The sequence below is a fragment of the Hemicordylus capensis genome, chromosome 1, assembly GCF_027244095.1.
Source record: "Hemicordylus capensis ecotype Gifberg chromosome 1, rHemCap1.1.pri, whole genome shotgun sequence".
Taxonomy (NCBI): domain Eukaryota; kingdom Metazoa; phylum Chordata; class Lepidosauria; order Squamata; family Cordylidae; genus Hemicordylus; species Hemicordylus capensis.
In genome coordinates this window covers 83,769,143-83,784,813 of record NC_069657.1, presented here as the reverse complement: position 1 = coordinate 83,784,813, position 15,671 = coordinate 83,769,143, and the positions used below count along the sequence as shown (strand labels likewise).

Below are 15,671 nucleotides of genomic sequence, written 5' to 3'. Positions count from 1 at the left end.
AGTAATATATAAATATTTAAATAATATTTTTCAGCCTTAATACTTTGAGACCTGCTATTCCTCCACTTGCTTAACTGTGTGGAGTGCATTGTTCTTGCATCCCTAGCTGAAGGGGTTTCTCCCAACTGAGACAGATTTTTAAAAAACCCCAGCAACAATTATCATTAAATCCCCCATGTAAAGCAAAGCTCTCATTGCTTGCAGGAGAACAGGTGATTTCTGTAGTAGATTTTGTAATAATTACCTTCAGGTTCTGGCAAGCCAATGAGAAAGTTTTAGTAAGCAGGGCAAAGTGTGTGAAGGGCTCCCAAAGCAACATCTTGTTTTTATTTCGTTTCTTTTTGAGTCATTAACAGTCAGGCGCCAGTAGTGCTGAAACTTATCATTATTACAACCACAAATGGGCTTTGTGTCCAAAAGGAAGATTTTATTCCTTTAGCTGGTTTAAAATGATAGAGAACCCTCACAGAAGCACAAAAATAAATATTGGGGGGAAATTCCAGAGTCAAAGAGGTTATAGAAATACCAAATGAATTCTCAGTTTAAACTGAGAAGTAAAATAGTATGTATAGACAGAATGGTCCACATCGTGCCAAGTGTGTGAGAAAGTGATATCTAGAGAATAGCCAACTAATAGACCAGGTCTGTGCTCTGCTGTGCAGTACTATGACATGAAGGCACCAACTAGGCTCGTAGCCCCTATATAATGGCCACCTTGTCCCTGTGTCAGACACTGGGAGCTGACCTTGCCTCCTCTCAAAGCAGCAGCTATTTGTACTGTTGTGCCATCAATGGGGCCCCTACTGTGTAGTAATGCTGTATGGGGTATTTTAGAGAACTAGGCTATAAAGGGGACAATAACTTTAAAGTACTGTGCACCCTGGAAAGAGTGGTATAAATTATGAATAAAACTAATGATGGCTACTACATTTTATAAGGCAGCCCCTCCAGCACATATTTTGTAGGAAACCAAGGCAGTTATCTCCTTGAAGAAAACGGTCCCCTTTTCTACTGCTTTTGTTTTGTTTAACATCCAACCTGATGAAAAGTTCTGGAGAATCTGAAAGCTGACTGCCTGCTTTTTGATATTCTGGTAGGTTGCAATAAAATTATCTTATTTTGCCTTTAAAATAAGCTCAGCAAAATGCAGCTAGTTAAAAAAGGCACAGTCTTGTGTCATTATGTAAAGTTTAAATGATAAATGTTAAATGATAAGCACAGTGATAATTCATATTAGAAATAATGGGTGATAATACGTTCTCCCAACCTTTGCAAATTAACCCTTGCAGTAGGAGAGAAAACTCTTATCAATTCAAGCCTAAACAGAGAGAATTCAGACTTCCTGATACATTCCAAATCAACATATAACTGCCATCTTTGGATAATATTTAATGCATCGGACGAAATGGGTATTAGCTGATACACACTTATACAGTACTACAATAAAACTGCTGGTCTCTAAGGTACTATAACACTTTGTTGGTTTTGCTGCAGTAGGCAAACATGATTACCCCTATGTAAGTAGTTATTATAATATAAAGTATTTTGGAAACCTTCACTTCAAAATGTGAGTTACCCTATCAACTAGAAAACACATTTGTCCATTTGGATACTGCAGATCTATCTTGTATCATACACATCTAGCTCTTAAATACTGTCTCTTTCAACATTTAAAAACTCTGCAGTGGAAAACGGGACCTGCTTCAGCACCTGTTAAATTTAATGGGTTCAGATAGCGGGTATGACCTTTTGTTGTCATATATCAACATTTTTCTGAAGAAAACTCTGGTGAAGCCTATATCTACGATCGGGAGCTGCTTTCCTACAGAAAATACTTTGAGGCTGTGTGGAATCAGTTATTTCTTTAATCTGAAAGATGCCCTTAAACAAGGGGCATCTAGGCACAGCAGCGCGCGTGGGGGAGTGAAAAGGGGCGGTTTCCGGGTGCGTCCTTGATCCTGCTCCTCTTCCTGAGAGGGGGACCCTGGTTGCGAGGGAGTCTGTTTCTGGCCGGAGAGGATTTCCCTCGCCACAGCGTCTGGTGTCCTGGAGACCGGGGGAGAGGAGGCTGGACGGCGCTGACAGGATGCTGAATGCCGATCGTCTCTCTCAGTCGGGGCTCGAGTATCTGGGTGAGGCTCAGGCGGCTGTGGCACGCAGAGCAGGTGTCTGTCCCCTCTGCTGTCGCCGCAGGGCTGACACTACTGCCGCTACGCTTCCCTGGGGGTGGGGGGTGGGGAGAGGAAATGGGAGAGGGTGTGTCTGATTTGCTTCTGTCCTCCTTTATGGTGGTTTCCCGTTTCCTCTCCACCCCTGTCTCCTGGAGTGGGAGTATTGCTAGTCCCATGGCACAATTTAGGAATGTCCCTTATTTCAACCCATAATGGTCTTTCTCTTACAGAATACCATTTGCCCCTTGTTTTCTTTCAGCTAATGGGAAGAACCTTTGGCTCAGAGCAAACCAGTTATTTCCACTAATAATGAAATTAATGAGCTCCAACTCCTTTCCTTTCTCCCTCCCTGCCAGAGTACTCTGTCATTCTGGCGGGCTGCAAGCTTAGGGTTGCCAGCAGTCCCATACTGGGGACATTAACAAAAAACATCAATATTAAACAGCCATCAGTGGTTGGCTAACTTGGCATTATCCAGGTTTCAGGATCATGAAAAGAATGCAAGCGATCACTACTAGTTAGTGCTCATGTGTGAAACCTATTTTTTACTGGCTAACAATGCTTCTCTTTCTAGAAGAGTTTTAAATTACATCACACCCAGTATGGTTAACCATGGTTATATTAATAAGTAGAGGACAACAGGGGCGTAGCTAGGGGAGAGGGGGCCCGTGTTCATCCTTCTCTCTGGCGGCCCCCTCAGAGTGAGGGAGATAATGAAGAAAATAGGGAGGGGTTGAGCTGGGGGCCCCTCAGGAGCTGGGGGCCCGTGTTCTTTGAACCCTTTTGCTCAATTATAGCTACGCCCCTGGAGGACAAGCAATCTAAGAATGCAGAAGGTTCCAGGGCTCTCCCAACCCCAGCATCTCCAAGATAGGCCTGAGAGAGATTCCTGCCTGCAACCTTGGAGAAGCTGCTGCCAGTCTGGGGAGACAGTGCTGAGCTAGATGAACCAGTGGTCTGACTCAGTATATGGTAGTTTCCTATGTTCCTAAGTTGTAACTTATACTGTTGTTTAAGTTGAAAGTGGTAAAAACACATACAGCACTCAGTCTCCCAATTACTCTGGCATAGTCTCTGCCTCAGGTCCCTTATTCGGGCAGTAAAATGTTGGCAACCCCTAGCCCTGATACCCTGCCCACCATGTAGCTGAATCATGGGCTCCCAGTATTTTAAAAGCAGTTGCTATCAAAAATAAGGGCCCTTTCGGACCCCCCTGTATCCACAACACTGGGAGGGGGAACCCTCACATTCATAATACAAATGGAATCTGCATTTGGTCACACTGGACATGCTTTAGTATCAGAAGAATCCTCCTAGGAGGGGAAAGAAATGAAGTTGTTCCAAATGGCCATTAGAGGAAGAGCCTCACCCTGCAATCCTATGAATATTTTCTTTGAAATAAGTCCCTCTGTATTCTGTGACATGTACTTCCTAGTTAGCATGTTTTAGGATTGCGGACCTAATGTATCTATCAATATAGAGTGGACTGTCCATTGAGGCATGAAATTTTTGTGGCTGTGGGAAATGACTCTTAAGAAATCTCTTTGCTTTGGATAAGGCTGCATCTTGTGCGTAACTATATGTACAGGACTATAGACTAATATGGCTGGAAAGAAGGTATATTAAATAATAAAGATAATATTTTGGACCAAGAAATGACCATTTTACCCCCAAAGACAAGATGTGCTGCAACACGTTTGAGGCTAAATAAAAACTGTGTGCTTGCTGGGTATTTTAAAAATACTTCATATTATCTCAGTAATCTTTACAACAACCCTATAAAGTATAATGCCAGCACTATTATTGTGGCCTGTTGCAGGGTTTGTGTGTGTGAGGTTGAGTGATACTGCTTGCCTAAGGCTACCTAATGAGTTTGTGGTTGAGATGAGATTTGACTTGTCTTACACACTTGTGCAGTAGAATTCTATGCATGTTTACTTGGAAGTAAGTCCCATTGTGTAAATGGGGCTTACTTTCATGTATGTATACACAGGATTGCATTCTTAGGCATTGCACTACACCACACCAGCCATTTATTGTGGTTTATTTTTTCATTGGCAGGAGCATTAAGTTTTGGAGTGTAATACAGTAGAAGATAATGATAATGGGAGTACAGAAATGCATATAGTTAGCTGAAGTGCTAAAGCTAACTAAATGCAGTTGTATTATTTTGTGTAATAGTATTACCCAAATGAATTGTGGGAGATTCCATCCTCCTGCTGGCCAACCAGTCAATGGTAGTTCATTTGTCCCATGACCTGGTGCTTAAGGTGGTTACCAACTTCCCAGTCTTTGCTGCATTTCCTTATGACACTGCACATGTTTGTCTCATATCCATGTGCATGAGGGATAGAACAAAACCAAGGGACTGGTACTAGGTGTTGGCTGCCACTGCAAGTATTGGAGCAGAGAAAAGGGCAAAATAAATGAGAAGAACAGGGAGAAAGTCTGGCAAGGCTGATGTGGCCTGTGAGGCCTCCTCTGAGGGACATTGTTGGAATTTAATAAACTTGCTGGACTGTCCTAAACAACTGCTGTAGTCCTAAATATGAATAAAATAACTTGTTATTTTTTGCTGCTTTGGAATAGCAGAGTGCCTTATCTAGAAGTTTTCTATACTGAAGTGTCTCAGTAGTTAAAGCAGACTATATTATGCTACAAGGAGAATGAACTGAAGTGAACCTCTCAGAAGTATGGGTTAGATGAAAATAAATATACAGCTTAAGCTATTTTTAAAAAAATTCTGCATTCAAGGAACTCCTTCCATATTCTCTTAACTGCTGAGGAAGTCCTATATGTCTACTATGAAACTTTGCAGAAGATTCTGATTTGTGTTCTAGAAATACTTCTACTCGAAGTACTAATGTACTCTAGAAATACATGCTTCATATGGAGTGTTGGACTTTACCCATTGAACTGAGAATGCACTCTAGAACATGCTAATATTCCCTGTACTCCATGTTTTAGGGGATGATTGGTAGTGATATGAAAGTTGTGTTCCAGAGAAGATTGTCTGCCGTAATTGATCTCCTGATAAGTTTCTGAGGAACGTCATGGAATGCAGTTTGAAAACTAGTGGTTTAAGCAAATGAGTAACTTCAGACCCAATAAAGACCAACTTTTTGTTCAAAGTTTCTGAACAATGACATTAGATATGTACATTTCCAGAAATGCTGAAGTCATGGAGAAAATCCCCCTCCTTTTTCCCCCTCAAGAAGAAAACAAAACAAAAAAAATTGGGGGAAATTAAAAATTATGCTACTTAATTTGCATCACATTTAAACTTTTATTGATTCAGAGACACAAAATGAACTTTGTTTAGCTTAGTAAATATGTTCTTTTTTGTAAAATAAAAAAGGCATATATACTTTCAAGGTCATAAGTATAAATATAATACAAACATATGTAACACATATAATTTAACACATATGTGCTAAATGTTGACCTGCAAGCTGCTGCTACCTGAGCTTTCTGGACAAGTCTGATATTTTGCCAGTTGAAAACAAGTAAAATAAGAGCCATCAACACTGAACAAGCATCTGTCCCCTTTAGCTTTCTTTTGACTCACCATACAAGCAGGCAGGGCAATAGGCTGCTTGTTTTCCTGTAGGAGGGTGAAACTGGTGTCACAGTTCTTTGAGAAAATATCTCGGAGATGGACAGGAGCCAAACCAGGAGGATAAGAATATTCACCACTTTCTAGATCAAAGAGGAAGGCAGGCAACAATTCACAACCCAAGAAGGGCCTTGGGAAGGGCCTAGGTCTGTGTGTCCCTGTAGGAAATACGACAATACGCCCTTGTGAAGGGCAAAGAAAGAAATGCATCTGGGATCTGAGAGTTGTACAGGATTAGAATTTTAATTATCTAATATTTTTCGTTGTTGAAAAAGCAATGGCAGGAAGTGATAATATTTCAGAATCATTACTTGTAAAACATTTCATGCATCTAAGAGAGACAATATTTCATACAAGGTTTTTTTCAAATTTTCCAAAGTTCCCAGTTTTTTCATTGTTGCCCACCTCTGCCCTGCGCCTGACCTTCGCTGCTCTAAATGTTGTTTGTGGGAAAGCTCCTTCACAGCTCTTAGATATCTTGGATTCAGTATAAAACTGGCTAATTTATTATTTGAATGTGTTATAGGCTTGGCCTCTCTCTTTCTCTGGCCCTCACAACAACTATGTTGTTACTACATTTTATATGTGGGAAACGAAAGCGCAGAGATTGTGATTTGATGAAGACCACCCAGGAACTCTGTGGTTGGACAGGAAGTGGAAGCCAGATCCAAGTCCAACATATTATCTATTGGCTCACATAAATTCCTTTACAAAGTTTATGGCTAGGACTCTTTAAAATAAGCATTGCCCCCACTTCTTAATATTTCAGGTCATATGGCAATTCTGTGTTTTAATTTTTGGAAAAGTGCATATTATGCTATTATCTTGACATTTGGGCCCCCCTAGCAATTTATGTTTTGGTCCCTTATCCCCTCAAATTGAGTGTTTGTTTTTTAGTCTTTAGATGCAAATTTAAATCTAGTGTATAATCCCAGCATAGTGGATGGATTTGATCTATTTGCCTATTCTGTCTTGTGTGTTGTTTTACTGATGTCTACATTCAGATGCATAAGTTTAGAAATGGATTGACAAATCTTTTAGCTTTAATCTGTTTGATGCTTCTGTTCTGCATGGAATCCAGAAAGAACTTCCAAAAGTCGGTCTTTTAAAGTGAGAAAAATGTTGGTTATGTTAATTGTCCAGTCTCTGTGCTGTATAATATACCTATTATGCTCAAGTGTAATTTTTATTTAGAAAAGAGGTACTAGATGGTTTTCACAGAAGTGAATGTTGACCAAGGGTTTGTTTGACTAAAATGAATCCAGTAAAAGTAAGCCCTATTTGGGAAAATGCTTTTTCTTTTTTTCTTTTTCGACATTGGCCTGCATTTGTTTAAATAAAATGCTTTGGCAATAATAGAAGCCTTTCTCCAGGTGCTTTATTGTGTTTCTCAGGGTCTTGTTAATACCATTATCTGGTTGCAAGACTACAGGTAACTGTGATTAGAGAAACCAAATCATGTTAATCTCATTCAGAGGTCTGTTTGTTGCCCCAGGCTGTTGTATCAGGTGTTCTTTGAAGAGACTGTTAGTGCAGCCTCTATTCTTTTGGGATGGGCAGACTATCTCTAAGCCCCCCCACTACATATTAAAAAAATGAGCCAGGCAGGTTAAATGGGTGCTTCTTAAGACCCCCATGTTGCAGTAAATGTCCCCTATTTCAACTTGTTTTGCAATATTTTCTATAATCTTCATGTGGCATATTTCCAGGGCTAAGAACAAATGCCAAGTCTTAGGGCACCCAGGCAATGAGGCACCTGGGACTTTGTCAACACTGCATTTTCTGAAATATGCAGTGTCTCTTATTTATTATTATCGTTTACACAGTCAGACAGGTGTTATTGACTGGTTTGTTTTATCCAGACATCGAGTCCTTCCCAAGGACCTTGGATGGCTGAATTTTATTGTCAATGTTGTTGCTGTTGTTGTAGATATCATCGCAGAATATAGGCTGTTCCCAGTAAAGTTGCTTTTTGTAATTGACTGATGGTGATTTCTGTGGCCCCTATGGTGTTGAGGTGCTCTTAAAGGTCTTTTGGAACTGCACCCAGGGCACCAGTTACCACTGGGATTATTTTGGTCTTTTTCTGCCACAGCCTTTCAATTTCAATTTGTAGATCTTTGTATTTGGTGATTTTTTCTATTTCTTTTTCTTCTATTCTGCTATCCTCTGGTATTGCTATGTCGATTATTTTAACTTGTTTTTCTTTCTTCTCGACTACAGTTCTATCTGGTGTATTGTGTGGCAGATGTTTGTCTGTTTGTAGTCGGAAGTCCCATAATATTTTTGCATCTTCATTTTCTTCAACTTTTTCAATTTTATGGTCTCACCAATTTTTGGCTACAGGTAGCTTGTATTTTTTGCAGATGTTCCAGTGTATCATCCCTACTACCTTGTCATGCCTTTGTTTGTAGACAGTCTGTGTGATCTTTTTACAACAGCTGATTAGGTGGTCCACGGTTTCATCTGCTTCTTTACAAAGGCGGCACTTGCTGTTTGTTGTTGACTTTTCTACTTTTGCTCTTATTGCATTTGTTCTTAGTGCCTGTTCTTGTGCAGCCAGTATTAAACTCTCTGTTTCTTTCTTCAAGTTGCCATTCTTAAGCTATTGCCAGGTCTTGGTGATGTCTGATTTTCCACTTATATTGTTGACTTTGTCAACACTGCATTTTCTGAAATATGCAGTGTCTCTTATTTGTTGTTGTTGTTAGTATTATTATATTAATAAAATATTTCTATACCTCCCAAAACTTGTGTCTCTGGGCGGTTTGCAATTAAAATAATTTAAAACAGTTCTGAGAATACAGTACTGAGCTAGATGGACCAATGGTCTGACTGAGTATACGGCAGCTTCCTATGTTCCTAAAACATTAAATCAGTTAACAATTAAAATCATTAAAAACATTTAAAATGCAGTATTAAAAATATTAAAACTGTAAATCTAATTAAAAGCCTGGGTGAATGAATTTTTCTTCAGTGCCTTTTTAAAAGTTGCCAGAGATGGGGAGTCTCTTATTTCAACAGGGAGCACATTCCAAAGTCCAGGGGCAGCAACGGAGAAGGCCCATTCCCGAGTGGCAACCACAGAGGAACCTCTCCAGATGATCTTAACAGGCGGTGGGGCTCAGAGCGAAGAAGATATTCTTTTAAATACCCATGGCCTAAGCTTGTTTAGGAATTTATAGGTAATAACTAACACCTTGTATTTTGCCCGGAAACATGTCGGAAGCCAGTGTAGTTCTTTCAACGCAGGAGTAATATGGTCTCTTCTGGATGACCCAGAGACCAATCTGGCTGTCGCATTCTGGATCAACTGCAGTTTCCAGACTACATACAAAGGCAGCCCCACATAGAGCGCATTGCAGTAATCCAGCCTAGAGGTTACCAGCATACATATGTACCACCGTTTTGAGGTTGTTCATCTCAAGAAATGGATGCAGCTGGTGTATCAGCCGAACCTGATAAAAAGCACCTCTGGCCAGCACCTCAACCTGGGACACCAGGGAGAGGTTCAGATCCAGAGCACACCAGACTATGTACCTCTTCCTTCCGGGGGAGCGTGACCCCAAATTCTGACCCCACAGAATAAGTACCTCCGTCTTATCTGGATTCAATCTCCGTTTGTTATTCCTCATCCAGCCCATTACGATCTCCAGGCAGGCATTTAGGGCAGTTATGCCTTCTCCCAATGATGCTGACATGGAGAAAAAGATTTGAGTGTCATCAGCATACTGATAACGCCCTGCACCAAATCTGATGATCCCCAGCGGTTTCATGTAGATGTTAAACAACATCGGAGACTAATGGAGCCCTGAGGGACACCATACGAAAGTTCCGATTTTGAAAAACAACAGATACCAAGACGCATCATCTGGAATCTGCCCACGAGGTAGGAGTGGAACCACTGCAAAGCAGTGCCTCCCACCCTCAATCCCCTCAGACGTTCCAGAAGGATACTATGGTCAATAGTATCGCCAGCAGAATAATTTTGAAATAAGAGCACAGGGCTTGTTAAATGATTGAAGCTTATGCCGTGTGTGTGTGTTTAGCACACAGCTGAATATTTTAAGGATGTTACAGCCATGTAAACTATAGCTGAAGAAATTAATACTAATTATAATTCTTAGGCTCCAATCCTATGCAGTTAACTGGGAGTGAGCCTCACTGAACTCCATGAGCCTGACTTCTGATTACACATGTATAGGATTGCACTGTGGATGTATTCAAAGTCTTTCATCATTGTCACAAGAACTTGGTTGTTTAAGAAAGTATTTGACATATATGATTCAGTAATCCTCGCAACAACTCTTTAAGGTTGGCCGGTATTATTCCCATATTACATACATGGGGCTGAGCCATCGTGTCTTAGCTAAGGCCACTGTGTGAGTCCATGACTGAGGTGGGATTTGGACTGGAAGTTTCCAGGCTCAACACTTAGATTCTTGGCTACTACACAGCACCATATTTGAATGCATTTCTCAGTCTGGATTGTTTTTGGTTCTTTGACTAAGTGCTGCCTCTTCAGAGAACCTGTTTTCATACTCCAACTCTAATGGAAGGCTTACTCTTCTGAGAGCAATTTTGAAACTTTTAATTATTTCCCCTCTTGAGTTAAGTTCCTCTCCTTCCCTTCTCGAGCAGAAACTTTCCCCCTTCATCTTGTGCCAGCTGCGAACATGTGAGAACATGAGCCCCCTGCCAGGGAGGCTCTGCATTTTGTGAAGCCTTGGACTAGTTGATGCCAGAGACTCGGTGATCTCTTGCAAAAGAGAAATGAAGAGGAGCGGGGCTGTTCTGCCATCACCAGTCAGAGTCCTTGACGCTTAGTGTGTGTGAAAACTAGCTCTTGGGGGCCTGCAGATGTGTTTGATGCTTTCTAGGAGCCACAGCTATGCCTGCCTGCCTACCTGCCTGCTACTGCCAACTGTCATAAATGAATTATTTGCTTGACAAAGTGTAGAGATGATAGATCTTTTAGTAGAATAAAACTAGTGATTAATATCACATTTGCAGTTGCACTTAAAGACTCTTGAGATGCTAACTGGGCAAAGAGATACCCTTTAAAGGTGGCAGTTATCTTATATTTAGCAAGGAGAGAGCAACTCTTCCTGTCTAACCCCAGCACAGCATTCTTCCACTGGCTATTGTGGGTATCTACCTTGTGCTTATTTTTAAATGGTGAGCCTTTTGGGACAAGGAAACCCTTTTTTATAACTTTGCTGTGTAAACTGCTTTGAGTTTTTGTTGTTTTTTGAAAAGTGATTATATAAATATTTTTAATCTTGTTAAGAGATTCCCAAATACTTGAGATTGTCCAACACAGAAGCAAGGCTAGTAAAAAGAAAAGAGGACATCCTTAGTGTCAATGCACTGCTTCTTAGCTTAAAGAGAGAGCATTCTGTGATTGTGGTTTGTCACAGAAGTAATATATACTAATATATTACTTGGAAGCAGGGTGGATTTGATTTAAATCAAACTGATTTAAATCACGATTTAAATCACGATTTAAATCGCTAGCAGGGTGGATAAAAATAAAAAAAATCCTATTTAAATAAAAAAAATCCGATTTAAATAAAAAAAATCCGATTTAAATTAAAAAATCAGATTTTTTTTATTTAAATCGGATTTTTTTTAATTTTTATCCACCCTGCTAGTGATTTAAATCGTGATTTAAATCAGTTTGATTTAAATAAAATCCACCCTGCCTGGAAGTTATACTTTGTGCTGTCCTTGATTTGTCATGGAGCAGAATGAAGTCTTGGTACTTGATATTAAACAAAAAGAGAAAGACAGTGAAACCAGGCTGCTGCGTGGCAGTTTCAGGCTAGTCTTTCTGAAAAGGCTGTGCCCCTTATTGCTGTGCTAGCTAAGCACAGGAGTGTTTGTTTTCAGTTGAGCTCAAGACTGAGAAATGCTTTTGTTCTTAATTTAGATTCCCTTTGACCCATGTTGTCCTTAGTGGTAAAATACTGCCAGATTGTATAGCCTCGCAACACATGTCCCAGATCAGCAGCATATACCGTACATTGTAACACTATCTGTGGAATGGCGTGCCAGCCCATCTCTTTTTGCCAAATCACGAACGAGCTTTGATTCTCTACATGGTGGTATTGGGGGTAACAAGTTTTCAGTCACAAAATCCTGGCAGAGGGATGGTTTTGGTATACCATAGATAAGCTTTTGTTCGGTTTGCTTGCCTTACCCAGGTCTGCTCTACAGCAAAGTTTGGTGAGATCATAAAGGAATCTGAATGTTTGAAGGAATCTGTTCAGATACATAACAATTCTGTTCATCTCTAGTCTTTAATGTGGTGGTTCTAAAATGTTTTAAAATGGTTTTTAAAATGTTTAAGGAGATATTCAGAAATCACAGTCCGCTGTAGGAAACATCAGCTGACATGAGGAAAATTACTCAGAGTAGTCCCACTAAAATTAAAAGGACAAGTTAGGCAGTGTTCCTCCTCATGTCAGCTATTGTCCGATCTGGTTTCTGGATGACCCTGCTTTCTTACAGCATACTAGATTGGAGGCAGCAGAGCTAGCAAAGGTTTCAGGCTTGCAATTCTGGCAGAGTAGTAATATGGAGGTTACTACTGTAACAGTAGTAACAATGGGTCTGTTCTGGCGTGAGTGCTTTGAGGATTATAATTTAAGGCAACAGTGCTAAGGCAACTTGTCAGGGGAAAACTAGTTTCTCTGAAACCATTAGGTCAAAATTCCAAGCAAACAAACTGAGCTATAAAAAGTACTGTGCTCTTTAAAGGGTGCATATTATCCTGCCTTTGTGTTTGTTTTTTAAATTAATCCCTCCAGTTCTGGTTTGAGTTTTCCAAACCTCCTAACACTAGTGAAATCCCAGTGGCTATCACAGGAAATGATGAATCTGATAAACTTGCACTGTGTCAAATATTTGTATTTTTAGTATTTGAGTTAGTGAGGCATATAACCAGTGAAGATTGGTCTTATTATTCAGTGCAGCTTGTTCCCGACTTTCAGCATCTTTGACTTTGCCAGCATGGGACCAGCTGCCAAGACAGAACTGCACTCACGTGCGTGTCTCTCGCTCGCTCTCTTGGCTGACAGCTTGAATAGCTCAATGGACTGTAGCTGTTGTGGCTGGACATGTTTGTAGAGTGTCAAGTTGAACCACAGTAGTAGCCTGGCTACAGGCATTTGAAGATAAGGGCTGAAACCTTGAAAATGACCCAATTTAGTGGAAGAAACCAGCACAGGGAAACAAGCATTGCCATAATGTGTTCCTGGCAGCCTGTAAATGCCCAACTAGCCTCCAAACTGCTCTTAAAGTATTCTGGAGAGTAAAAAGCAGTTTAACATTTTGGCATGTAAGCTACTGAATATTAAGCAGATAAGAAAAACTCAAGTTTTGTGTTCTATTGCTTGCATGCACTATGAGCAATATTCAGCAATATGAGTGGGACCCACTTGTGTGATATGATTGTGGCAGAAGTGCCGATGAATCAGGTCTTCCTTAATGTTTTACATCATGGAATGGAAACACCTCTGCTGGAGGAGGAGGTAGCAGCCCTTATATGATATGCTAGATTTGTCACTCCTTTCTGATCCATATGCAGGTGATTGTCTTTTCCGTTTGCATTCACACAGAGACAGTCCTACAGGCACCGTATACCCAGTGGACAGACAGAAATTTAAAAATTCTAGCAAAACATACTGGAGTTTGGGGAAAAGATTTAATCCACTGACACCAGCAAAACATTATGAATGTTATGGCAAAATGTGTCAAAGCATATTTCCCCCCATCTTGCTACTTATGCTGCTGAAACATGTCACCACAAAGCATGTATGTTTATTTCTTTCCCATGCTTGTGTGTGTGTATTAAATTACCTTGCAACTGTGAATCTGGATACCGGTGCAATATTATGTCTTAACGAAATAGCTACTATGGTATGTTCTGAGTCGTATGGAATTTAAAGGATTCAGCACAAGGAGCTGGGAAAGCCCACTCTCCTCCACACCAAGAGATAGTCTTGAATAATCAAAATATAGTAGGGGAACAAACTGCTCTAGTATGCTATGTATTCTAGAGCAGTTTGTTCCACTACTGTATTTTGATTATTCAAGAGAAGAGTGGGTGTGGAGAGTTGCCTTCCTAATGATTAACCCAGTTCTATACATATTACATGGGAAATGTTAAATGTGTGCTCACATTTATACAGCATGGTCTTAGGTATTGGAAGTGTGGCTAAGATTGTAGTAATAATTTAACTTTCCAGCCACAAAGTTTTATAATTTATAAATACATTTCATGTTTGTTTTGAATATCCCTTTTTCTCATGAGTCCTTAAGTGGAGTTTTTTTTCTTTCAGTAAGGAAAGGACATCGGAAGGTGTTCATGTCTTAAAAGCATATTTTTACTGTTTGCTGAGCATAATTAGGTGCTCCTTGTATAAATAAGACCACTGCCCTATCGTAGGCAAGACTTTATTTTACTCCAGTGACCTAGTTTGTCCCTGATTTTTTGCTGCTGCTCAGAGCCATGTTCAAAACCAAATAGTATGTAGAACCGCGGTTGTCAAACATTTGTCTGATTTTCTGCCGAAGTGCAACAGTGCCAGGAATCACTCATAACATCTGTAGACACCAGGGGCTATATACCAGGATGTTATGGCCAGGATCATATGCTATTTATGGCAGAATACCAGTTTGCTCATGAAAAGGTAGGTTAAAAATGCCTGTAGTTTTCAACCTTTTTTTCTGTTGTGTTACTGAGCAGACAGTCATAATAGTGGAGTTCCAGTGCCTAGGAGTGGAAAACAGGTGAAATGATAAGTTGCAGTGGATTTGCGGGCTATATTTTCTCCCCCCTCCTCTCTCCAGCTTTTAAAGAAGTACTTCAACCCACCATTGGTCTTCTCAGTTCAGTGGGTATTTTTAAATATGAGAAAGGTCAGGAAAGTAATAATCACAATATTCAATTCAAATTTGGGTTTTGCTGTTTTATATTTGAAGCTAGATAGCACCTCTTGTAGGACTGGATCTTTCTAGGGATGTGTACGAACCTGTTTGGAGCACTTTCGGCCAAAGAGGGAATGGGGCGGCAGGGAGGTATGCTGCCACCCCAACTGAGCCTTTGCTAATGAAGCACCAGTGGGGGGTAAGCGGAGAGAGGGTTAAGTGCACCTTCCCCCGCCCTTAAAGTTATCCCCTCCCCGCCTTTGAACTTCCCCTGCCCAGTTCCATTCACATCCCTAGATCTTTCCTTGGAGATGACCTAATAGGTTTGGAAATCTCAGCTTCATCATTGGAAGATGAAGGATTGAGGAGAGCTGGTCTTGTGGTAGCAAGCATGACTTGTCCCCTTAGCTAAGCAGGGTCTGCCCTGGTTACATATGAATGGGAGACTTGATGTGTGAGCACTGTAAGATATTCCCCTTAGTGGGATGGAGCCGCTCTGGAAAGAGCAGAAGGTTTCAAGTTCCCTCCCTGGCTTCTCCAAGATAGGGCTGAGAGAGATTCCTGCCTGCAACCTTGGAGAAGCCGCTGCCAGTCTGTGAAGACAATACTGAGCTAGATAGACCACTGGTCTGACTCAGTGTATGGCAGCTTCCAATGTTCCTATGAAGGCTGGAGGAGGTCTCAAACATTTGCACAGCCTCTGCTGAAGATGCTGGAGATGGATGCAAGCTAGCCAGAGCTTGGGTTTCTTGCCATCCCATGCTCTCTCCACCAGTAGGCTAAGGTTTGGGGAGGTGTAACTTGTCTGTATATTCTCCCAATAGCCTTTGCTGAAAATGCTGGAAATTGTCATGAGCTCACCAAGGCTTGGGCTTCTCGCCACCATACACTCTCTCCACTAGTGGATGGAAAGGTGTACACCATAAATAATCTAAACAGCACCACATAAC

The 15,671-nt window shown here is 40.7% G+C and overlaps 1 protein-coding gene across 4 annotated transcripts in view; it reads left to right on the top strand.

Moving 5' to 3' along the window:
• Window positions 1-1,943: 1,943 nt before the first annotated feature.
• The window catches only part of CSTPP1 (centriolar satellite-associated tubulin polyglutamylase complex regulator 1), a 191,377-nt gene continuing 177,649 nt past the window's right edge, over window positions 1,944-15,671 (top strand). For 2 of the 4 annotated variants that reach the window (XR_008308669.1, XM_053256438.1), the window contains exon 1: window positions 1,960-2,132. Coding sequence is in view for 2 of the 4 variants with exons in the window: in XM_053256438.1 (XP_053112413.1) it covers window positions 2,087-2,132 (46 nt within the window). In the remaining 2 variants the exon portion in view is untranslated. Of the gene's footprint in view, window positions 2,133-15,671 lie in introns of all 4 variants that reach the window. The other 2 variants (XM_053256428.1, XM_053256466.1) reach the window with 2 other exon arrangements.